The 25307-nt window shown below is 39.8% G+C and overlaps 1 protein-coding gene across 1 annotated transcript in view; it reads right to left on the bottom strand.

The window, feature by feature from the left end:
- The window catches only part of LOC124545321 (vacuolar protein sorting-associated protein 53 homolog), a 158149-nt gene that overhangs the window by 27811 nt on the left and 105031 nt on the right, over positions 1–25307 (bottom strand). The window contains exons 10-12 of the mRNA XM_047124222.1: positions 19180–19341; positions 18918–19043; positions 10460–10538 (exon numbers count right to left, since the gene is read on the bottom strand). Coding sequence (XP_046980178.1) covers positions 10460–10538; positions 18918–19043; positions 19180–19341 — 367 coding nt within the window. The remainder of the gene's footprint in view (positions 1–10459; positions 10539–18917; positions 19044–19179; positions 19342–25307) is intronic.

Below are 25307 nucleotides of genomic sequence, written 5' to 3'. Positions count from 1 at the left end.
ATGCTACTCTACCCTGTGCAAGCTTCTTTATCTCCCAGTACCTACTGCAACCTACATCCTTCTGAATCTGTTTAGTGTATTCATCTCTTGGTCTCCCTCTGGGATTTTTACCCTCCATGCTGCCCTCCAATACTAAATTGGTGATCACTTGATGCCTCAGAATATGCCCTACCAACCGATCCCTTCTTCTAGTCAAGTTGTGCCACAAATTTCTCTTCTCCCCAATCCTGTTCAATACCTCCTCATTAGTTACGTGATCTACCCATCTAATCTTCAGCATTCTTCTGTAACACCACATTCCGAAGGCTTCTATTCTCTTCTTGTCTAAACTATTTATCGTCCATGTTTCGCTTCCATACATGGCTACACTCCATACAAATACTTAAATCTATACTCGATGTTAACAAATTTCTGTTCTTCAGAAATGCTTTCCTTGCCATTGCCAGTCCACATTTTATATCCTCTCTACTTCGACCATCAACAGTTATTTTGCTCCTGAAATAGCAATACTCATTTACTACTTTAAGTGTCTCATTTCCTAATCTAATTCCCGCAGCATCACCTGATTTAATTCGACTACATTCCATTATTCTCGTTTTGCTTTTGTTGATGTTCATCTTATATCCTCCTTTCAAGACACTGTCCATTCCATTCAGCTGCTCTTCCAGGTCCTTTACTGTCTCTGACAGAATTACAATGTCATCGGCGAACCTCAAAGTTTTCATTTCTTCTCTGTGGATTTTAATTTCTACTCCAAATTTTTCTTTTGTTTCCTTTACTGCTTGCTCAATATACAGATTGAATAACATCGCGGAAAGGCTACAACGCTGTCTCACTCCCTTCCCAGCCACTGCTTCCCTTTCATGCCCCTCGACTCTTATAACTGCCATCTGGTTTCTGTACAAATTGTAAATAGCCTTTCGCTCCCTGTATTTTACCCCTGCCACCTTCAGAATTTGAAAGAGAGTATTCCAGTTAACGTTGTCAAAAGCTTTCTCTAAGTCTACAAATGCTAGAAACGTAGGTTTCCCTTTCCTTAATCTATTTTCTAAGATAAGTTGTAGGGTCAGTATTGCCTCACGTGTTAGAACATTACTATGGAATCCAAACTGATCTTCCTCGAGGTTGGCTTCTACCAGTTTTTCCATTTGTCTGTAAAGAATTCGTGTTAGTATCTTCAGCCGTGGCTTATTAAACTGATAGTTCGGTAATTTTCACATCTGTCAACACCTGCTTTCTTTGGGACTGGAGTTATTATATTCCTCTTGAAGTCTGAGAGTATTTTGCTTGTCTCATTCATCTTGCTCACCAGATGGTAGAGTTTTGTCAGGACTGGCTCTCCCAAGGCTGTCAGTAGTTCTGATGGAATGTTGTCTACTCCCGGGGCCTTGTTTCGACTTATGTCTTTCAGTGCTCTGTCAAATTCTTCATGCAGTATCATATCTCCCATTTCATCTTCATCTACATTCTCTTCCATTTCTATAATATTGTCCTTAAGAACATCGCCCTTGTATAGACCCTGTAGATACTCCTTCCACTTTTCTGCTTTCCCTTCTTTGCTTAGAACTGGGTTTCCATCTGAGCTCTTGATATTCATGCAAGTGGTTCTCTTTTCTCCAAAGGTCTCTTTAATTTTCCTGTAGGCAGTATGTATGTTACCCCTAGTGAGATAAGCCTCTACATTCTTACATTTGTCCTCTAGCCATCCCTGCTTAGCCATTTTGCACTTCCTGTCGATCTCATTTTTGAGATGTTTGTATTCCTGTTTGCCTGCTTCATTTACTGCATTTTTATATTTTCTCCTTTCATATCAATATCTCTTCTGTTACCCAAGGATTTCTATTAGCCCTTGTCTTTTTACCTACTTGATCCTCTGCTACCTTCACTATTTTGTCTCTCAAAGCTACCGATTCTTGTCAATCGTTCCCTAATGCTCTCTTTGAAGCTCTCTACAATCTCTGGTCCTTTCAGTTTATCCAGGTCCCATCTCCTCTAATTCCCACCTTTTTGCAGTTTCTTCAGTTTTAATCTACAGTTCATAACCAGAGTCCACGTCTGCCCCTGAAAAAGTCTTACAATTTAAAACCTGGTTCCTGAATCTCTGTCATACTATTATATAATCTATCTGAAACCTGTCAGTACCTCCAGGTTTCTTCAATGTATACAACCTTCTTTCATGATTCTTGAACCAAATGTTAGCTATGATTAAGTTATGCTCTGTGCAAAATTCTACCACACGACCTTCTCTCCCTTTTCCTAGTATCGCATTCCAGTTACCCACGACTATTAAATTTTCGTCTACCTTCACTATCTGAATAATTTATTTTATCTCATCATACATTTCATCAATCTCTTCATCATCTGCAGAGCTAGTTGGCATATAAACTTGTACTACTGTGGTAGTTGTGGGCTTTGTATCTATCTTGGCCGCAATAATGCGTTAACTATGCTGTTAATAGTAGCTTACCCGCATTCCTATTTTCCTACTCATTATTAAACCTGCTGTTATTCAGCTGTTATTGCTACACGTCACTGTGCATTCCTCTTATTTCTGTAAAGCTTCATCCATATGAAAAACGTCAAGTGTCAGAAACCAAATATGTTTTTAAAATTTCTCTCACAGCCTGTCAACAAGCTCTGGAAATATGATAAGGAATTTGACATGAATAAGAGAGTAAATGTGTGTTAATGTAATACTAAGACAATTTTTGTTTCCTTTTTCATATGAAATACAGTTCTGTAAAACTCAAAAAGAGTAAACATGGAGTCTGATACAGCCTCATCACAAATTAACTCCGTTATGAAGTTCACTGCCAACAATCAATCACAGGATGAAATCAATAGTAACACTCATAAGGGTAATACTACAAGGACTAAGACTTATACTATCCTTCACTCGACCTTAGCGTGCAGAGAAAAACAAAGGTATTCAGCCATAAAAATCTTAGCGTGATTATCAACCAATTTGAAGAATTTGATAGATCATAAAATTAAATTCAGACACAAACTGAAATCATATTATGTAAATCTGACTCGTTCTACAACATCAAAATTATGATGCATACAACATACAAATCATTAACACAGACAGGTATGAAGCAAGCTACAAGGAAGGATCTTTCATTTTTACCAGTGAGTCATATATGGCAGCATGAGTGCTCCATCTATGTTGCAAGAAGTGTTTGCTATAATTTGACAAAGAAAATATTACACACTTTTTAATTGACCACTTCAAAAAATAAAATAGCACACACATTCCCTTCGGGTTAGAGACATAATTGGTTTGAGAAATATCAAGTATGTTATTAAGAGACAACTGTAACCTGTGTCAATTATATACAACTATTTTGAGTAAGAACATCTCTAAATGTCAACCCTCTTTTATCTGATATTGCCAAACACGGACACACAATGTAAAACAAAGTCTCTGAAATGTACCAATTGTTGTTGCACACTACACCTAATAAAGGCATATTATCATAATATGGACAGTGAAATTTTACGGACAAAAATTAGCTATTCCATTGAAATAAGTTAGAAAAGTGTGAGGCCTGTGTTAAAATCACAAATTGTCAACACTTTACCAATCAATATTTTAAGTGGTAAAGTGAAGACAGTTTGTGATATTAAAACAGACTGGACATTAATCATTGATGATGGTTTTTATCAATTGAGGAGGGCTGGAAATTTTGCCTAGCAATGCCAACTGTTACTCTGCAGCACGCTGTAACAACTCACTATAGCATATGACACAGCATTTATATATAGCAGAAGATGCAACTTAAAATTTGTGCAACCAATTGTGTGGGTCTCTATTCAATTTAAAATAAATACAGCAACAGTGGACTATTGGACTTTTTTATATTGTAATAGTTTTAAAACCTATATTTACTGTACAAACTGAAATCAATGTAATAGTTTTAACACCTGTATTTACTGTACAAATTGTAATCAATGTAATAGTTTTAACACTGTATTTACTGTACAAACTGTCAATCAATTATGTATAACTATTTTAGCTGTGGCTGTCTCAGTTTTAAAATTATGTATAGAATTAGATGGACTGAATGGAAAGTCATGTAACTTATAAAGCACTTGTATGTACCCCACATCCTGTCAGCTACCTGGGTAACAGCTTCTGATAAAGTCATGTAATTTATAAAGCACTTGCATGTACCCCACATCCTGTCAGCTACCTGGGTAACAGCCTCTGATGAGTAATGCACCATTAATCTGTTTAGGAGGACCCTACACTTCTCAACCCTATGGCGTAAGCCTAGGAAGTCATGGCTTAACTTATAAAATAACTCTCAAAGTTTCTGGTTCAAGCTCTCCACTTCGCTAAGAACCAGAGTGCCACGATCAGTTCTATGGACAATGCTGTAGAGTGTGATGTTCACTGAAATTCCACTGGCAGGGCTGGTCTTCTCAAACTTCGCTGATTCTAGTATGACCAAGGAGCCTAGATGACAGCAATCGTTTGTTCAAATGTGTGCCACATTCTGCAGCTGGTGGCACCCTGTTTTTCAACAGCTGCCAGGACAGCCTCTTCAACATTTTGTATGAGACCTTCAGCCATATACTCTTGAGTGCATTGCTGCTATCTCCCTAAGGTGTACCATTATTTGCCATATACCTGAACTCCCAATTATTAACAAACCCATGCCCTTTTTATGTTTGCCTCCCCTTGAAATGAGACAAGTGCATTTCCCAACAAGTAAAGTATCTCATGCCATTTCAGTTTCATTTTTAATGGAAGACAATGCCTCAAAATTTTTGGTTAGGGGACTGGGTGTATTACCCTGAGTTCCCCTTGGTCCTTGCCTCCCCTGTGCAGGGCCTATATACCTACTGTTTATACGCCAGTCACGTCAAGTGGACGAGTGGCAACAGATCCTGTAAATCCTGTAGAGGAGGCAGTATCAACTGAAGAGGCTAATATTGAGTTACCTTTGGTACATGTCTTTTTGTAGCGCTCCCAACACATCCACTTGCAGCCGCTTCCAATAGGTTGACAGCAGCCAGAGCAATTTCCAGCTGCTTAAAACAGCAGCAACTATCTTACCCGTGCCCAAGAACAGCATTCACAGTGGAACTATGTTGTGAATTGCAGGTGGTGAGTGCATTCTTTTTTCCCAGAAAAGCATACAAATGTTTAAAAGTAAACTTGCTGATTCTCTTCTGTATCCACTGCACTACAAATAACTTTTTTAGGGATTTTTCTGTTACTTCTTGGTAGCATAATTCCATATTTAAGGTCAATTAACAAGTACACTTTTTTGTTCTACTAGTGTTTGTTTATTTTGAACTAGTTTTCGGCTTATTAGGCCATCTTCACAAAGCAACTGACTAGCCTCTGAAAGGGATGTTGGTTCTTAGGTAACCAAACATATAGACAACGATACAATCACTCCATAGCGTGTTGTGCATCGAACTTGTTTCTTAATGTTGAAATTACGCTTTACATAATGGTCTAGGGGTAGAGTCTTTGATTCATAATCAAAATGTCTTCGGTCCCGGGTTCGATCCCCACCACTGCCTAAATTTTGATAAATAATCAGCATTGGCGGCCGAAGACTTCCGGCATAAGAAGTCAGCCTCATTCTGCCAACGGCCTTGTCAAAGAGGGTGGAGGAGCGGATAGAGGTTCAGGGCACTCTCTTGTCCTAGGAGTGGGAAATTGCCCCTAAAGGAGGAAGAATCAGCAATGATCAACGACATGAGGATGCAGAAGGCAATGGAAACCACTGCATTAAAGACACGTAACGTGTATCCACAGGACATGTGGCCTGTAATTGAAGAAGTGTCATGATGATCTCTCCATTGGCAAAAGATTCCGGAATAGTCCCACAATCGGATCTCCGGGAGGGGACTGCCAAGAGGGAGATTACCATGAGAAAAAGATTGAATAATCAACGAAAGGATAACGTTCTACGAGTCGGGGCGTGGAATGTCAGAAGCTTGAACGTGGTAGGGAAACTAGAAAATCTGAAAAGGGAAATGCAAAGGCTCAATCTAGATATAGTAGGGGTCAGTGAAGTGAAGTGGAAGGAAGACAAGGATTTCTGGTCAGATGAGTATGGGGTAATATCAACAGCAGCAGAAAATGGTATAACAGGTGTAGGATTCATTATGAATAGGAAGGTAGGGCAGAGGGTGTGTTACTGTGAACAGTTCAGTGACCGGGTTGTTCTAATCAGAATCAGCAGACCAACACCGGCAACGATAGTTCAGGTATACATGCCGACGTCCCAAGCTGAAGATGAACAGATAGAGAAAGTGTATGAGGATATTGAAAGGGTAATGCAGTATGTAAAGGGGGACGAAAATCTAATAGTCACGGGCGACTGGAATGCAGTTGTAGGGGAAGGAGTAGAAGAAAAGGTTACAGGAGAATATGGGCTTGGGACAAGGAATGAAAGAGGAGAAAGACTAATTGAGTTCTGTAACAAGTTTCAGCTAGTAATAGCGAATACCCTGTTCAAGAGTCACAAGAGGAGAAGGTATACTTGGAAGAGGCCGGGAGATACGGGAAGATTTCAATTAGATTACATCATGGTCAGACAGAGATTCCGAAGTCAGATACTGGATTGTAAGGCGTACCCAGGAGCAGATATAGACTCAGATCACAATATAGTAGTGATGAAGAGTAGGCTGAAGTTCAAGACATTAGTCAGGAAGAATCAATACGCAAAGAAGTGGGATACGGAAGTACTAAGGAATGGCGAGATACGTTTGAAGTTCTCTAATGCTATAGACACAGCAATAACGAATAGCGCAGTAGGCAGTACAGTTGAAGAGGAATGGACATCTCTAAAAAGGGCCATAACAGAAGTTGGGAAGGAAAACATAGGTACAAAGAAGGTAGCTGCGAAGAAACCATGGGTAACAGAAGAAATACTTCACTTGATTGATGAAAGGAGGAAGTACAAACATGTTCCGGGAAAATCAGGAATACAGAAATACAAGTCGCTGAGGAATGAAATAAATAGGAAGTGCAGGGAAGCTAAGACGAAATGGCTGCAGGAAAAAGATATGATTGTCGAAAGGCCAGACTCAGCATACAGGAAAGTCAAAACAACCTTTGGTGACATTTAAAGCAACGGTGGTAACATTAAGAGTGCAACGGGAATTCCACTGTTAAATGCAGAGGAGAGAGCAGATAGGTGGAAAGAATACATTGAAAGCCTCTATGAGAGTGAAGATTTGTCTGATGTGATAGAAGAAGAAACAGGAGTCGATTTAGAAGAGATAGGGGACCCAGTATTAGAATCAGATTTTAAAAGAGCTTTGGAGGACTTACAGTCAAATAAGGCAGAAGGGATAGATAACATTCCATCAGAATTTCTAAAATCATTGGGGGAAGTGGCAACAAAACAACTATTCACGTTGGTGTGTAGAATATATGAGTCTGGCGATATACCATCTGACTTTCGGAAAAGCATCATCCACACAAGCGAGAATTATCGCACAATCAGCTTAACAGCTCATGCATCGAAGCTGCTTACAAGAATAATATACAGAAGAATGGAAAAGAAAATTGAGAATGCGCCAGGTGACAATCAGTTTGGCTTTAGGAAAAGTAAAGGGAGGAGAGAGGCAATTCTGACGTTACGGCTAATAATGGAAGCAAGGCTAAAGAAAAATCAAGACACTTTAATAGGATTTGTCGACCTGGAAAAAGCGTTCGACAATATAAAATGGTGCAAGCTGTTCGAGATTCTGAAAAAAGTAGGGATAAGCTATAGGGAGAGACAGGTCATATACAATATGTATAACAACCAAGAGGGAATAATAAGAGTGGACGATCAAGAAAGAAGTGCTCGTATTAAGAAGGGTGTAAGACAAGGCTGTAGCCTTTCGCCCATACTCTTCAATCTGTACATCAAGGAAGCAATGATGGAAATAAAAGAAAGGTTCAGGAGTGGAATTAAAATACAAGGTGAAAGGATATCAATGATACGATTCGCTGATGACATTGCTATCCTGAGTGAAAGTGAAGAAGAATTAAATGATCTGCTGAACGGAATGAACAGTCTAATGAGTACACAGTATGGTTTGAGAGTAAATCGGAGAAAGACAAAGGTAATAGAAGTAGTAGAAATGAGAACAGGATTGATGGTCACGAAGTCAATGAAGTTAAGGAATTCTGCTACCTAGGCAGTAAAATAACCAATGACGGACGGAGCAAGGAAGACATCAAAAGCAGACTCGCTATGGCAAAAAAGGCATTTCTGGCCAAGAGAAGTCTACTAATATCAAATACCGGCCTTAATTTGAGGAAGAAATTTCTGAGGATATACGTCTGGAGTACAGCATTGTATGGTAGTGAAACATGGACTGTGGGAAAACTGGAACAGAAGAGAATTGAAGCATTTGAGATGTGGTGCTATAGACGAATGTTGAAAATTAGGTGGACTGATAAGGTAAGGAATGAGGCGGTTCTACGCAGAATCGGAGAGGAAAGGAATATGTGGAAAACACCGATAAGGAGAAGGGACAGGATGATAGGACATCTGCTAAGACATGAGGGAATGACTTCCATTGTACTAGAGGGAGCTGGAGAGGGCAAAAACTGTAGAGGAAGACAGAGATTGGAATACGTCAAGCAAATAATTGAGGACGTGGGTTGCAAGTGCTACTCTGAGATGAAGAGGTTAGCACAGGAAAGGAATTCGTGGCGGGCCGCATCAAACCAGTCAGTAGACTGATGAAAAAAAAAAAAATAAATAAATAAAATAAAATAAAAAAAAAATAAAAATTGGAAGATATGAAGTACAATAAAAAATTAAACTAAACACTATTACAACTTAAATTTAGTGTTTTTCTTTTCTTTTTTCATGAGATACTGTTGAACTGAGTACTTTTCATTTACGTTGTGCAACACTTTCATTTCTTTTCCTTTTCTTTTTTTCCCTTTTTTTTACATTGTAAACTAAACCATAGGCAATGGACGCTACTATACACAATAATTAGAATACATAATTTTACACTATTACAGGATATATTGTTATGATGCCATAACTGAGCAGTACCAACTTATATTGAGAAACAAACATGTTTTACATTGTAAATAACATATTTATCCAATTGACAGTATTGAACATAGTACCTGGTTATACAATATTATAATATTACAAGTTATATTGTTTAAGTTTGTGGGGTAATGTCTAGGAAAGTGTAGTGTTTTATAATTTCGTGTAGCAGTACGTATCATTGTGGCAGTTTGTGGGTACGTGGCTGGTTAGTAGCCTCAGGTGAAGTGGACCAGTTTGGAATTTTGAGTTAAATGTCTGTTTACCTCAAGTGCATCTAATATGCTTATTTTCTTTCCCTGTGACCTTTATTTTCTTTCCCTGTGACTACACGTAATACTTCTGTGTGGATTTTATATTTGTGTCCTTCCTTCAGCACCTGTTTGGCAAAGGTGGAGTCTGACTTATGTAATCTTCAGCTGCATTTGTGTTCAGTCAGCCTTATTGTTATGGCCCTGCCTGTCAGCGTGCAATTTGTTGCAGTCATTGCAAGTGATTTTGTAAACATCACTGTAACTTAATAAATCTGTTTTGTCCTTGCTGTTAAATAGGATATAGGCTGTAGTGCCTCTTACACAAAATGATGTTTTGTAATTGCAGGATGTGAGTGTTTTGGCTAATTTGTCAGATAGATTTCCTAAATATGAGGAAGTACACCAGTTGGTATTAGATATAAATGTTGCTGTAGGTGGGAAGGGAGGGCACACACATAAGGTAACATTTTTCTTCTTTTTTTGTGTAAAACATTGTCATTTAATTCAGGGGTATAGCCACTGATGATGCAATATATTTAATGGTGTCTAATTCTGTTTGAAAATCACAGGCGAAGCATTCAGAGGATTGGGATACGAGATTGTGCAAGTATGATGTCTTAGATTTAGATTTAGTTCAATTTAGTACAGGTTCTGTTGATATTCTGTAAAGCAAATAATTTAAGGATAGACCAAACAATGGGAACTCCTGGTAGGAATGTCAACAATGTAGGAAAAGACATTGCTACTTACCATAAAAGAAGACACATTAAGTTGCAGACAGGCACAATTAAAAGACACATGATGTTTTCTGCCACAGCTTCCATCAGTGAAAGAGAGACACGAACACCATTCACACACACAAGTCAGCACACCTCATGCACTCATGACCACCTACTCCAGCATCTCGGGCCCAAATGACCAAGACGCTGATGAAGGCTGTGGCCAAAAGCTTTATATAAGTGTCTTTTAATTGTGGCTGCCTGCAACTTAACATGTCGTCTTTACGGTAAGTAGCAATCTGTCTTTTCCTACATTGCTGATTTAAGGATAGGTAATAACAGACACTTAGCTCAAATTTCTTTGCTGTTCAGTTGGTGACTGTTGTACTTAGTATTTATTACTAGCTATTGTATTATTATATTTATTACTATCTATTGTATTTAAAAATACCTTGCTCATGGCAGTCAGTGCTGGTTCACAAGCAGATTCCAAGTCCTGTACCAGGAGTTGGATGCAGTTGGAGATCACACTGTAAAAAAGAGAGGAGGAAAATGCTCCTTTCAACAGTTTCTTGATTCAATTAAGTGTCTGGTGCACGAACTATTACAACAAGTTATGGATGTTAATGTAATGTGAAAGTTTGTAAAATACATGTTCTCAATAATTTTCTTTTCCCAAAATATGAATTTTGAAAAAGTGAGGAAGTGCAATGAAAACTGACAGAATATATGATACAGTTAAATGTTTACTGGCTATATTTCAATGATTACTGCTGAGTAAGGAGGGGGAATTGGCAGGTTTGGTAGTGATTGAGAGGTGGACTTTGATAACTTGCAACGAATGGCATAAATGACATACTGTTACAATATTGTGAAAAGGACAGATTGCTAGTCATCATATAGAGAAGATGTTGAGTCGCAAACAGGTACAAAACAAAAAGACTGCTAACATCCAAGCTTTCAGGCAAAAGGCCTTCTTCTAAATGCACACACATTGATGCAAGCATGACACACCCATATGACAACAAAATTTATATCAAGTGAAAATCTATCTATAAGTATTTCATTTTCAAGAATTTTAATGCCAATTCCACAATTCTACTCGCCTACTAAATAAATTTTATATGCTAGATAACTAACTTTGTAGCAGCCAGTGCCCTCATGCTTCTCTGAGTTCACATGTTGCATTGAGACATGACATATCTGCAGGCATCGTATGAGGATGTGCTGAAAAGCAATACCAACAAATTTTTTATTCTTTTTGTGCAGTTCTAAAGCACTGACTGCACATTGACTAGCACAGTGCCATGAAGCGGTATCAAGAAGGTGCTGATCTGCACGATAATGGAAAGAGCGGGCAGTGCCATACTTCCAGGAAGACGAAATTCAGCACTACCTGTCAACGCTGATTTAACCAGCTGCCCATCACTGGTCAGCCCCAGTTCGGTCACGGCCTTCAAGAGCATCAGTACTGAGTATTAGGAAGATGTTACATTCTGGGAAGATGTTACATTCTGCGAGCAGTAATAGAAGCTAAAGTACTTGCAAGTAGGAGGCACAAGAGCTACTTCATAAATGGAAGTTATGTTTATTTTCTTTTTCGAAATAAAGTATTGCAATCATTTGAAAGTTTAATGTACATATCATTTTGGATTCCTGCAACTGGCCATCACAACTTTTCTTCTTCCTTGTTTGTGTCAGTGCTGACTCCCACAGTAGCCGACACAGCACCTGGCGATGAGGATTTCAGAACCAACGCTGCCTTCCCTCTACACTGCTCCTTTACAGCTTGCCACTAATATTTCTCTCTTTTTTTGAGGAACATTGTTACTACTTTTCCTTCTTTTGCCTTGCTTCTACTTATAATTTTATGCGGCATTCCTCTCATTAAAATGGCCTCTAACCTGCCTCCTACACCACCTGCGCTTACGCTTCCGGCTGCTGCTGGCTTTAATCTGATGCAATTTATTCAGTTTCAGAACCACCAAACATTGCTGTAGATGACAGCTATCCAGCAGCTTATTAATGCACAAGCCACTTCCGTATTAACTCCGCCACAACAGCCAGCCACATCCAAGGCACTGCCTCTGTGCATTCCGCAGGTCCGAGCTTTCGATGAACAGCAAGAGGAATGGAGCAAGTACTACACTCAGATCGACGCTCATTGTACTACACATCAAGTGCAAGGTCCTGTGAAACTATCTTGTTAATGGCCTGCACAGGAGTTTACTGCTTACTTAGAAGTTATTCCTGACTAGTAGGCTGGTGCTGCTAGTTTTTGAAAAAATGGTTCAAATGGCTGTGAGCACTATGGGACTCAACTGCTGAGGTCATTAGTCCCCTAGAACTTAGAACTAGTTAAACCTAACTAACCTAAGGACATCACAAACATCCATGCCCGAGGCAGAATTCGAACCTGCGACCGTAGCGGTCTTGCTGTTCCAGACTGCAGCGCCTTTAACCGCACGGCCACTTCGGCCGGCTGCTAGTTTTTGAAGATTTAGTTTCTGCCCTTACTAAGTATTACGAGAATCAGGTACGAGTCGCTGCAGCTCATTACACGTTCTTTCAGTTGTGGTAAAAACCAAGACAGACATACCATCAGTGGGTCACAGAACTTCAGGGTTTGCATGACAGTGCTGTTTTCAGCGCAGTTGTGGATAGTACTACAGTGACGCAATGATTCGTGATGCAATAACGTACAATGTGCAAGACAGTAGGATTTGTGAACAAATTCTCAAACATTCTGAGCCTCTTTGAAACAATTGTTGCAAATTATTGAACATCAGGACTCGTGTGATAGTGCGATGGAAAACTTTTAGGTAGCTCCCATTTGTGGTGTAACAGAAAGTGACAAACAAGTACGGCCTCATGACTACCCGCCACACACAAATAGGCCACACAGGAGGAGTAAACTAGTATCACTGTGGAAGCGTCAGCTGTGAAATCATATCCCTGCTGCTTTTCCACACATAAATGACAAAATTACTCTTCGCTTAGTGGAAAGCCAGGTCATGTACAGTCTGTGTGCTTCCAAGAGAAAAAGAACTGTACCTGCCCCTCCTCTCAGAAGCCTGGTGCTCCACTCAGTGAATGTAATTTTTTCTAAACCGGCTGCCGGTATTAGTAAAGACCAAGTTCAGGATGTACCTTCACCCTGCTCAAGTGCTGTGCAATGACAGTCAAACAAACTGTTTGTGAACTTAGTCGCAGCCGGACGCTGTGTGCGACGACACCTGCACCTCAATTACATTGCCTACTCACACCAATTATGAAAAATTGGGCTCACCACTGGCGACAAAATCTAGCATGCAACTTACTGCATATAATGGTCACGACAGTCCAGTGCTTCGTGCATGTAATTTGCCTACCACTTTACAGTCTCACAGAAGAACAGTGACATTTACAATTGTGCGTCCAAAAGACTGCAAATATTTTTGGGTTACATTCACTTGATTTGTTTGGTCTTCATATTCAGGACAAGTACTTTCTGTTTCTGCTTTCAAACCAAAAGAGAGTGTTACTCAATTGATTGAGGAGTTTCCCAATTTATTTTCTGAAGGACTTGGCAGAGGAAATAATTCTGTGGTGCATGTTACAATGAAGGACAACGCGCAACCTACGAGTTTTCAGGTGCGTCCCATCCCTCTTGTACTTAGAGACAAAGTTGCAAGTGAATTTAAAGAATGGGAAGACAATGGTGTTGTTCTTTCTATCCATACTAGTCAAGGCTTCCCCTTGGTAATCTTACCAAAACTTCTGGAGGACTTCGTCTTTGTATTGGCTTTAAATCCACTGTGAATCCACAAACAATGACTGATACTTATCCGTTCCATCGCCCTTAGAAGTTAATGGATAGGCTTTGTGCACGCCACTATTTTTCAAAAATGGACTTAACTTACGTGACGTGTATTTGCAAATTCCGCTAGATGAGGAGTCTCAGAAAGTATTTGTGGTCAACACACATTTAGGATTGTTCAAATTTTGCACTTACCCTTTGGCAGCGCTTCTTTGCCTGCCATATTCCAAAGCTACCTAGAACAGCTTACTGCTAAAGTTCCATTCTGTTCAAGTTACTTGGACGATATTGTGGTGTCAGAATATACACTGGAGCAACATGTCAATAATCTTTGTACATTTTTCCAAGTGCTTTCAGCTGCAGGTTTGAAGTATCGCCTGGACAAATGTGCCCTTCTTCAGTCTGCAATTCAGTACTTAGGCCATTTTCTTAATAGCCAAGGTGTTCATCCTCTTTAATCGCATTTGCTGGCCATCCCAGACTTCCCTGTCCCACAGAACATGGCAGAATTACAGGAACTTCTCAAAAAGATGACATATTATATCCAGTTTATACCCAATACAGCCCAGATCGCAGTTCCATTGCATCATTTGTGCCGGAAGAATGTGCCTTTTGTTTGGACCAGAGAGTGTCAGGATGCACTCCAGAAATTTAAAAATGCCTTATTAAGTGAAGGAGTGACAGATGCCTTGTTCATTTTGATCCTGCTAAGCCTGAAGTTTTGGCAGTTGACACTTTTTTGCACTGAATCAAAGCTGAGCTCTTGCACAAATTTGGTTCAAAGGACAGGCCAACTGCTTTTGCTTCCAAGTCATTGGCCAAAACTCAATGTAACTACTCACAAATTAAGAAGGAAGCGCTCACTATTATCAATTGCACAACAAAGTTTCACCATTATCTGTTTGGTCAAAACCAACAGACCATAAGCCACTTCAGTCTTTGTTTCATCCAATCAAACTTGTTCCGCTACACACAGCTCAGAAGCAGCAATGGTGGGCTTTGTTATTGTCGCAGTATCAGTTTAAATATTGTACCAGCCCACATCGAAGCATGCAAATGCTGACACCCTTCCTCGCCTTCCTGTTGGTCCTGATTCTGAATTTGATGCTACTGCTGCATCTTACTGTCCGATCGATGAACAAGACACTGAACTTTTACGTACTTTTCCACTGAACTATAGGAAAACTGCACAGGTTACAGAAGCAGACCCTGACTTGAACCTTTTGTTGCACTACACCCATACTGCTTGACTTCATTCAGTGAAAAACATTCAGAATTCTTTTGTGCAACAATATTCTGTTCGTTGGCATAGCCCCTCCATCTAGCATGGTGTGATTTTAATGCAAACTGACTCTGGACAATCATGTGTGCTTATTTGCAAAGTGTTGCAGAAAGATCTGTTGTGATTGCATGTCAGCACTGTACTTGGCTGGGCATGGACGCCCACACTGAATAGATAACGCCACAAACGTTTACACTTGGGAAAAGTCTCAATTGCCATGGCAGTCAGTGCATACTGACTTTACTGGTCCTTTTTGGAACATTCGTTAGCTTACTGTTGTGGACTCTTTTAACAAACATCTGATTTGCGGTGCCCATGAACTCGACTCCGTCACACAGTACCATTCAGGTTTTGTCATATAGTTTTTGTTTGGAAGTCTTGCCCAATGTGTTGGTTACAGAAGATGGACCACAGTTTATGGCTAATGTCTTTGAAGAGTTTTGAACAGCTAATGGTAACACTCATCTTACCAGTGCTCCGTTTCATCCTCAGTCAAAAGGAGAAGCTGAATAGTATTTGCATACATTCAAGCAACAAGTGACCGAATTACATACCTACAAACCACAGGAGCAAGTGTTGCTCTACCCCATTGCTGGCAGAGCTTCTATATGGCTGGTGCCATCGCACGCTGCTCCAGTTACTGCACCCACTGCAGCGCATGGCGCCTGCCACGCTTCGCAAGAATCATTTTGTGCCCAATGATTGTCTTCTTTTCAGAGTTTGTGGTTGTACCAGGCACAGGAAGAGAGGAACGATTCTTCGAAATTTGGGTGCTTGCATACATTTAAGTCAAGGTTATGCTGGGTTGCTGTGCAGCCACCAGAACCAGATTTGTGCCTCTCAACTGCAAGATTCTACCACAGATTTTCTGTCTCCAGTTTTGCATCTTACAGGGATCTTGCAGACGGTGCGGCTGCCCCTGGGTGCCTGTTTGGCACCGTCTGTGGAACCAATGGAGCTGGACTCATTGCCTTCACTGCTACAGCAGTTCAACTTCCCAGCACTCGTCCCAGCACCCACCGTAGACCGTGCATTGTTGTGTCATCATCATCGCCGCTGTAGTTGTCTTCACTGCCCTCTCCATCACTGCTCAGGAAGAGGATGGGTACCTTTCTGAGAGTTCTCCGACTGATGTTCTTCTCAAAGTGCAAGACGGATGTCGGTGCATGGCCGGAGGTACAGTGTTGGTCCCAGTTGGCACTCCCGGCTCCTCATGCCAGCCAGCTTCCTGCCCCCCCCCCCCCCCCCCCAACCGCTCGCCCCACCCCTCCCCCCGTTGACATAAGATGGTTCCTTACACCAAAGCGATGGATGCAACATTTTGGAGGGGAGGAATGTGCAGTCCTAAAGCACTGACTGCACACTGAGCAACGCAGTGCCACGAAGTGGCAACAAGTAAGTGCTGCCACATGCACCAATGGAAAGAGCGGACAGCGCCACATTTCCAGGAAGACAGAGCTCTGTATCCCATGTCAATGCTGATTTAATGGGCTGTCCATTGCTGTTTCAGTGCGGTTGCAGTCTTCAAGAGCATCAGTACAGTAGTGAGTAACAGGAAGATGTTACCTAGCCTGTGTTCTGAGAGTAGTAATATTAGCTAAACTACTTGCAAGTAGGAGGCACAGGAGCCACTTCATAATGTTACGTTTATTTTCTTTTTTGAATTAAAGTACTGTATCATTTGACAGATTAATGTACAGATCATTTTGTATTTCTGTAACCGGGCATCGCAGTTTCTCTTCTTCCTTCTGTATGTCGGTGCTGACTCCCACAGTAACTGACACAACACTTTCTAAATATCAAATGAGGTATTACATGTCATGCGTATTACTCAGTTGACTTTGTAGCTCCACTGATGCATGTTGCAAACGTCTGCTGCTAGAGGGCTATGAATTTTAGTGTGTAGCATAATGGTATGTAACGTAACTCCATCAGTGTCTAAGAAACAGAGTGCTGTAATCGAGTTTGTAACTACAGAAAACTATGCCTCAAAATCAAATCCATAGAAGAATGAAAGCTGTGAGTGATGGTACTTTAATCAACATCAGTAATGTTTGGAATTGGGTTGTTCGTGCTTGTAATGAAGGGAAGGTTGGCACTAACCTCAACATGCGTGACAGAGCTTGGAGTGGATGACCACTAATGGCAATCGACGAAACTAATCGGAATCAGGTTGATGAATTCATCAGAGAAAATTGTCAGATAACACAGACACAGCTCTTAGGTAAGTGTGGCATTTTACGAGAGCGTGTGCAAGTCATCACTGCAGAATTCCAGTACAGAAATCTGTGTGCATGCTGGATGTCCATTCCTATATGAAACAACGGAGATGGGACATGTCAACAATTTATTCTGTTGTTTTGGTGTGAGGGTATAGTTTCCTTAACAAGATTGTGACAGATGATGAAAGTTGGGTTCATGATTTTCAACCCAAAAATGAAGGAGCGTCAATGGAGTTCCACCCCAATGAATCACTGATGCCAAATATGTTCAAGACCATGCCATCAGCAGGCAAAGTCATGCTCACAGTGTTCTGAAATGTTCAATGTATGGTGTATTTGGAATTCATGTCTACAGGCACCACCGTAAACTCTGCAAGACCTTCATAAAACTGAAAGCACGAATTCGAAGAGTTTGTTTACACATGGAGCACCCTTTCCTTCAGCAGGACAATGTCAGACCACACAAAAGCACCGTGAAATACACAACAATCTGACATCCTAAGTTCACTATCATCGATCATCCCCTATACAGTCCTGAATAAGCTCTATCTGATTTACATCTGTTTTCAAAGGTTAAATAACATCTTTGAGGTCTTCTCTTTGATAGTGATGAAACGGTGCAGGCAGAGGTGAGGTTGAGACTTTGTCAACAAAGTCAGAAATTCTACAGAGATGGCATCAACAAACTGGATTCACGTTGGGAGAAATGTGTTCATTGCCTGAGTGATTACACTGAGAAATAAATATGTAGAAATGGAGAATCAAGTTGTAGAATGTTAGTAAAGTTCGTTTTATTTAAAAATCTTTATGAATTTTTACATAAAACATTTGGAGGCATAGATATCTTTTTTAAATTTTGACCTGTAAGAGAATATTATGAAAAGTATAGTTGCTATTCACCATATAGCAGAGATGCTGAGTTGCAGATAGGCACAACAAAAAGACTGACACAAAATAAACTTTTGGCCAACAAGGCCTTTGTCAAAAACAGACAACAGACACATGTACGTGCTCACACACGCATAACTATCATACGTGTGAGAGTTGCGTTTGCATGAGTGTGTATGTGTGTGTGTCATCTATTTTAGACAAAGGCCTTGTTGGCTGAAAGTTTATTTTGACACAGTCTTTTTGTTGTGCCCATCTGCCACTCAGCATCTCCACTATATGGTGGGCAGCAACTATCCGTTTCATAATATTGTTACATTACATCCTGGATTTTCCATTGTTTGACCTGTAAGAGACATGCATGAATGAGAATAGAGTTACTTAACTTTATTTTCTGTAAATGCCATTTAATTTAATTTATTGTTTTAAGACTTGAACAGGCATGTAAGGGTTTCTGCCAGCAAGAACAATGCATGAAGTGTGAGGCTCTGCTATGTCTACAAGCAGGTTCATGGCATTCAATGTGTTAACTGAATTTCAATATTGTGCAACAGCTTCCATTGTAAATATGACAATTCTGGAATTAGTGCAGGTTCATTTGGATGTATCACAACTGAATCACAAACTAGAGAGAAACCACTTTTCTTATGATTCTGGTGAGCAGATGATTATACTTGCTACTAAATGAGATGTAATGCAGTGATCAGTTCTTCCTTACTTGTGGAATACGTCCTGTTCCTGGGACAGATTAATCTTCTCAGCCAATCCAGGGTCAACTTTTTCTTTGAGCTTCTCTTCTAATTGCTGAGTTGTCTCCAGGCAATATTCTGCTGTTGTAAGTATACTGCAAAGTAATTAAATTTTTGAAACGAAGTGTACATCATAGCTTTTACCAGAGTACTACAAACATAATATGTTCATATACGTGACATACAGACTCGCACCAATAAAAATATTAACCTACTTGTGAACACACAAACCTGCAGACCCTTGCCTGTTCCTCTGGGGTGTATCTCGTTACTTCTCCTTCTTTCAGAAGGCTTTGGAAGTTTTGGATAAGTCCTGCAGTAGACAGCCCAGCTGATGATAGGTCTCTCAGGTCCCTCGTCAAGTTTGACATTCCTGATGATGGGGCAGCTAGCCTAAATGACAGACAAATTTTCTGATGACACATCCATGGGTTAAAAGGTGATAAAGTTGAAACTTCTAGGCAAATTAAAACTGTGTGCCAGACTGGGACTCAACCCTGGAACCTTTGTCTTAAATCAGTAAATGCTCTACCGTCTGAATATTCGTGCATGACTCATGACCCACCATTACAGATTTACTTCCAGCAGTACCTCTACTGCAGAATGAAAATCCATCCTAGTGATAAAGTTAATGATGATACTACATGTTCCTTGTTTTCCTCTCAATGCAAAATCACAAAAGATTGTTCTCTTAAAAAGAGAAGAAATAAGCAAAACCAACTGTTGTTACAACCACTGCAGTAGCAAAGGGCTAAAAAAATCATTATTAAGGCAACAAGATCAATAAAATTACAATTACAGGGAAAAAAGAGCTGGCCCACAATAAATTCCTACCACATAATAAATAACTTCATCAAAAGAAGCAACTTCAATACACTTTGTAAACACATTTAAAAACAAAGAAATTTAGTAAAGTAATGAAGTAAAGGAATATACAATTACAAGTGATGCATGGGTATACATTGTATGACAAAAATACAGCTCGTAAACAGCACTACAATACCAAATATGATATAGCAGGCACACTACCTACTTGTGTACGATACATCATCTGCAGTTGCAAGTGGAAAATGTTTAAATCTTTGTCACAAACCCGTAACTTAAATCCTACACCACAGTAAGATCAAATGAAAACTGTGTATAATACTTCTGAATCATTGCTGTGGTAATGAGTGCTGTATAATTTAATGAAACAATTGTGATCATAAATATAAGACTCTGGTAATAATGTTTTGTTACATTTAAATTGCAATTTTGCTCCATGTCAGAATATGTCAAATTTTGTTAACTCTACAGATGCGTTTACAAGATGAGTAAATCAGTATCTCCTAAATATGAGAGTAGTCATTAAATCAAATTACAAAAGATACCTGGTGATCGTGAGTTAAGGACCAGTCGTATTAAGCATTTAGTCTTCATAATCAAGCTCAGTGGCTAAGTGTTTAAGTGCCTGACTGCCAGTCCAAAGCTTTGTGGTTTGATCATCAGCCAGCATCAAGATTTTTTCTGTCACTTATTGCTTAGTTTATATCTGGCAATGATTGAAAAATGTGAAAACTGCCAAGCTGCATCACAGTTTGAAGCCATGGAAAACAGTAAATCCCCATGGAACTGATTGAGTATGTCAATACCAATGTCAGAGGAAGGCAATGGCATAGCATCTCCATTATTACCATGCCTATAAGAGCACTGTGATGTTTCTGAGTTGAGGAAAGCTTTATTTTTTTAATCAAGACATGTCAAATGCAAAATAAAACATGAAAGCAGACTGACTGGCTTTCAGCAGCTAAGTCAGACTTTTCTTTCTCCATAAGGCTATTTTTTTTAAATCACACACAGACATGAATAACATGAAAATTTACCACACCCACCAATACACTGCAGATTTAGCAGTGTGTCAGTTCAGCATCAGAATTAATCACAACCATATGTCACATAGTTCTTCGTGGCGACATTCCTGAAGGACTGCTTTACAGAGTTCTTATCACATCAAACTTGTCAGTCTTGAGCTTTTGATAACTTCCTGTGTCATCATCATCATCAGGAGATCAGATTTCAGTAGGCCTACTAAAATGTAATATTCTGATAAAAATAGAGGAAATCTTCAAAAACTTGGAATTGACAAATCTGACGTGGCAAGTGTTTGAAATGTACTTTCCTGATGATGATAGTTGGATAAGCTGTCAAAACTTTGAGACCGACAAATATGACATGGAAAACTCTGCAAAGCATTTATACATTAATTAAAACTATACTGAACACAGAGATGTGTGATGTTTGCAACTTTAATGTTATAGCATTACATATGTTATACCAGACAATTCATGTAAATTGAAACGATAGTTTGATGTGGCATGGCTTCAATACCTTCAAGCAATTATTAAACATGATTGTTTCTAATTACATCTGTTAAATAATACTTACGATAAGGCAGAGACCAGACAAAAACCACAAAAGTAACATATTTCTTATGTTTGAAGGACCACACAAATGTAAGAAATATGTTACTGTCATAGGTTTTTAACTGGTTTTGTAATTATTTATATGAATGCGTGGTGTCTGCTCTTTTGAACATGACTGAAAGAACAGACAGCATGCATGATAGGCAGCTGGGATACATAAACATACATTGTGAGGGGAAGAGGGGAGAACAGAAAGGAAAGGAAAGAAACTAACAATATCACCTGCACTATGAATTTGTGCGGAAACAGCAGTGGTGAGTGAAAATGCATGCCGGACCGGGACCCAAACCTGGAATCTCCTGTTTACTAGACAATTGAGTTAACCACTGCACCACCTGGACACAGTATTTAGTGCAAATGCATGGACTATTTTGCCACACTCCTCGGGTGACTAACAATCCTAGCTAATGCTACCTATCTGCAGTCCCCGTCTATGTCCTCCATACTATCTAATTTTACACTGGAGGATGTACATTCATTGCGAATTACGATGAATCAGTTATACGAATGTGTGGTATCTGTACTTCCAGACATGTCCGAAAGAACAGACATCATGCGAGATCTGCAGCTGCGATGCATATTAGATAAATTTGAAGAGAGGGGAGGGGAGAGGATGGGATGGGTGGAGGGGAGGGGGATGAGGGAGGGGAAAGGGAGGGGAGGGGTGGGTGGAGGGGAGGGGGATGAAGGAGGGGGAATGGGAAGAAGACTGGGAAGGGGGGATGGAGAAAGAAGAGAAAGGGGAAAGGTGGGAGAGGGGAAGAAAGCACAAAAGGGGAAGGGCGAGGAGAAGGGGAAGGGGAAGGGGGAGGGGGAGGGGAAGGGGGAGGAGAAGAGGAAGGGGGAGGAGAAGGGGAAGGGGGAGGAGAAGGGGAAGGGGGAGGGAGAGGGGGAGTGAAAGGGAAAGTAACTAATGATATAATCTGCATCAAGTCTTTGGGCAGAATCAGCAGCAACAGAAGAAAATGTATGCTGGACCGGGACCTGATCCCACGATCAGCTGCGTTAACCAATGCACCATGCGGACACAATATTTATCACAAATATGCGGACTATTTTGCCACTTCCCACCTAGTGCCACCTATCTGCAGCCCCATCCATGTTCTCCATGATTGCTTATTTAAGATGTCCGCTGGAGGTTTAACGTAAATGTGCATCTGGACTGAAGGCTGTTCCAATAGAACAGAATGAAATAAAACAACCCCATGTTTAGATTCCTGTTTCAATACCCTAATGAAGTACTCTCCGAAGAGACAATTAATTGAAAGTTCCATAATTCCAATTGTATGTTTGTCAAATATATGTTCACAATATTTTGCTTTCACTAATGAAGCCACAATTATGAAAAAAATAGGTTAACATTGTTGTTTTTCAGTATTTTACAAAATATGATGTATATCCATGTAAAAATCTTTTTTTTGTATACACCAGTTTCAGCATAAAATAAGCAAGGTTTTGTGGATAGTTACTCATATTGATGTTAAACTTTTAATTGTTAATTTTATAATCTTGGACTGTAGTTTTGTTCTCTTCATTATTAAAAATGTATAAATAGGAGGAGCACAAGGCTCAGAGGAGGTCAGTTGGCGACAGTTTTGAGACGTCACCACTGTATCGCACATCTGTGCAATAATCTAATTGTTGTAATATGGTATTGTGACTATATAGAAAAAGTGGTGCAGTTTGTCATAAATAAACCACAATAAAATGACTTGGTACCTGGATTATTTCATGGAATTCACATAACTTGATCCAATTGGCAGATGAAATGGACCTGGACAACGACGGCTCCAGCAGCAGCAGCAGCAGAAAGCAGATTACTCCGAGTTACACCGAAGTAAGATACATATGAACAACGAACTGAACTATATATGTGCCACTGCATAACTATTTACTAACATTTAATGTTTGGAAACTGTTGTAGCAGTAAATATTGGCATTTCTCTCAAAGTTCTCTTTGAGTGGTGGAGGCCAAAGTGATCAAAAGATACTCCCATGATCAGGCATTCTTGATGTCTATGGAAGACAATTGAATGACACACTTTTAAGATTTCTTGTCTAAATCAAATAATCTCTTTTAATGTCAATTTTGGCAACAATCTCAGTCTCTCACCCCACCAGTAAAATGTACAGTTTCATTACAAGACACCATACATCTATATAATTGATTTACCTCAATGAACAATGAATCCACATCATTCAGTGTGGATGTACATTTACGATCAACCTCTAGTGGGAATCTAAAATTAGCGAGTCTGTAGGGCATGGACGGGGACAGCTGACAGGTAGCATTAGGTGAGAATGTGAATCGACCAGGGAGCATGCTGAGATAATCCATACATTTGCGATAAGCACTATGTCTGGTTGGTGCAGAGGTTAATGCAGCTGCCTACTAAGCAGACGATACTGAGTTTGGATCCCGGTCCAGCACGCATTTTCACTCGTCGCTGCTGATAATGCACAATGTCACGATGCAGCTGATACCATCAGTTCTTTCCCTTTCTCCCTGCCCCACCTCTAATTCACACAATTTGTTATTATTTTGCACTCTATGCTTTGGTTACTGTTCATACTTCCTTGATGTTTGTATTAGCAGCTGTTTGAATGTCCATGTGGATATTTGCAGTCGAGATTTCTACCTGAAGATGAGTAAAATTCGAAACTGCAACCACAATAAATAAAAAATAAAATAATATTTGGCAGCCATGAGCAGAAATGACCATGTTTAGAAAGAAACTCTTTGCCTTTACAAATGTCTGCTTGTGTCTGCGAATGTGCGGATGGATATGTGTGTGTGTGCGCGAGTGTATACCTGTCCTTTTTTCCCCCTAAGATAAGTCTTTCCGCTCCCGGGATTGGAATGACTCCTTACCCTCTCCCTCAAAACCCACATCCTTTCGTCTTTCCCTCTCCTTCCCTCTTTCCTGATGAAGCAACCGTCGGTTGCAAAAGCTTGAATTTTGTGTGTATGTTTGTGTTTGTTTGTGTGTCTATCGACCTGCCAGCGCTTTTTTTTTGGTAAGTCACATCATCTTTGTTTTTGGATTATGATTTTTTATACATAGACCAATAATCAAGCAAAATCAAGTTATTTTGACTAGCTACTGGCCAAAAGCAGTTCTCATACCATAGCTGTAGTTCTCTTATGTCCATTTTCCAACTCTTGGTTAATGTGAAATAAATATTCCCTACTGCCCTAACAAGATCACACACCCAAGAAAGAATTGTAGGTGGCAGCGCACCTCCACCTTCTTGCAGAACAATAAATAACTCTCCAGTCAATTTACCAACCATATTAAAAGTCAGCACAATTGTATATGAAGGTATTAAGGCACTGATATTAGTTGATTTTCATGTAACTCTCTTGGTGCCTTTAATTTCCAGGGTTCATTTCATATGCATTTACTTTTCAGCTGAAAACAAATCCCATACTGAATGATGGGATAACTTTGTTTATCTTATCTACAAATTTTCAGGTTGTTCTGCAGTTTTCTGTGCTTCATCAAGTTGACAATTTATTTGAAATTTCTTTATCTTATGTCTTTCAATTCTGTAACTGTTTGAAGTTGTGCACCCATCCACTGATTCCTTTGAAATCACTGTGATCTGTCACATGCAGTTTGATGAGCATAATGTAATAGGTCACTATCATGCACATCCTGTAAATTGTATCACGTATCCTTGAAACTCACAAACACCAGTTTTTATACCAAATACGCCTTGCTTTCCCTTGAGTAGCCATAGTTTTTCTTATGCATTACATGGTCATATTGCTACGGACTTATTCAAAATCTGTTCTTTCTTTTTTTTCTTTCTCCTGTGGATACATAATTGTGTTTAGCGCCTACTCCTTACAACAATTGTCCTTTAATACATTGCACTGGAGATGGGACTTGT

The sequence above is a fragment of the Schistocerca americana genome, chromosome 8 (assembly GCF_021461395.2).
Source record: "Schistocerca americana isolate TAMUIC-IGC-003095 chromosome 8, iqSchAmer2.1, whole genome shotgun sequence".
Lineage (NCBI taxonomy): Eukaryota > Metazoa > Arthropoda > Insecta > Orthoptera > Acrididae > Schistocerca > Schistocerca americana.
The sequence above is the reverse complement of the archived record's forward strand: the minus strand, read 5'-3'. Positions and strand labels throughout refer to the sequence as shown.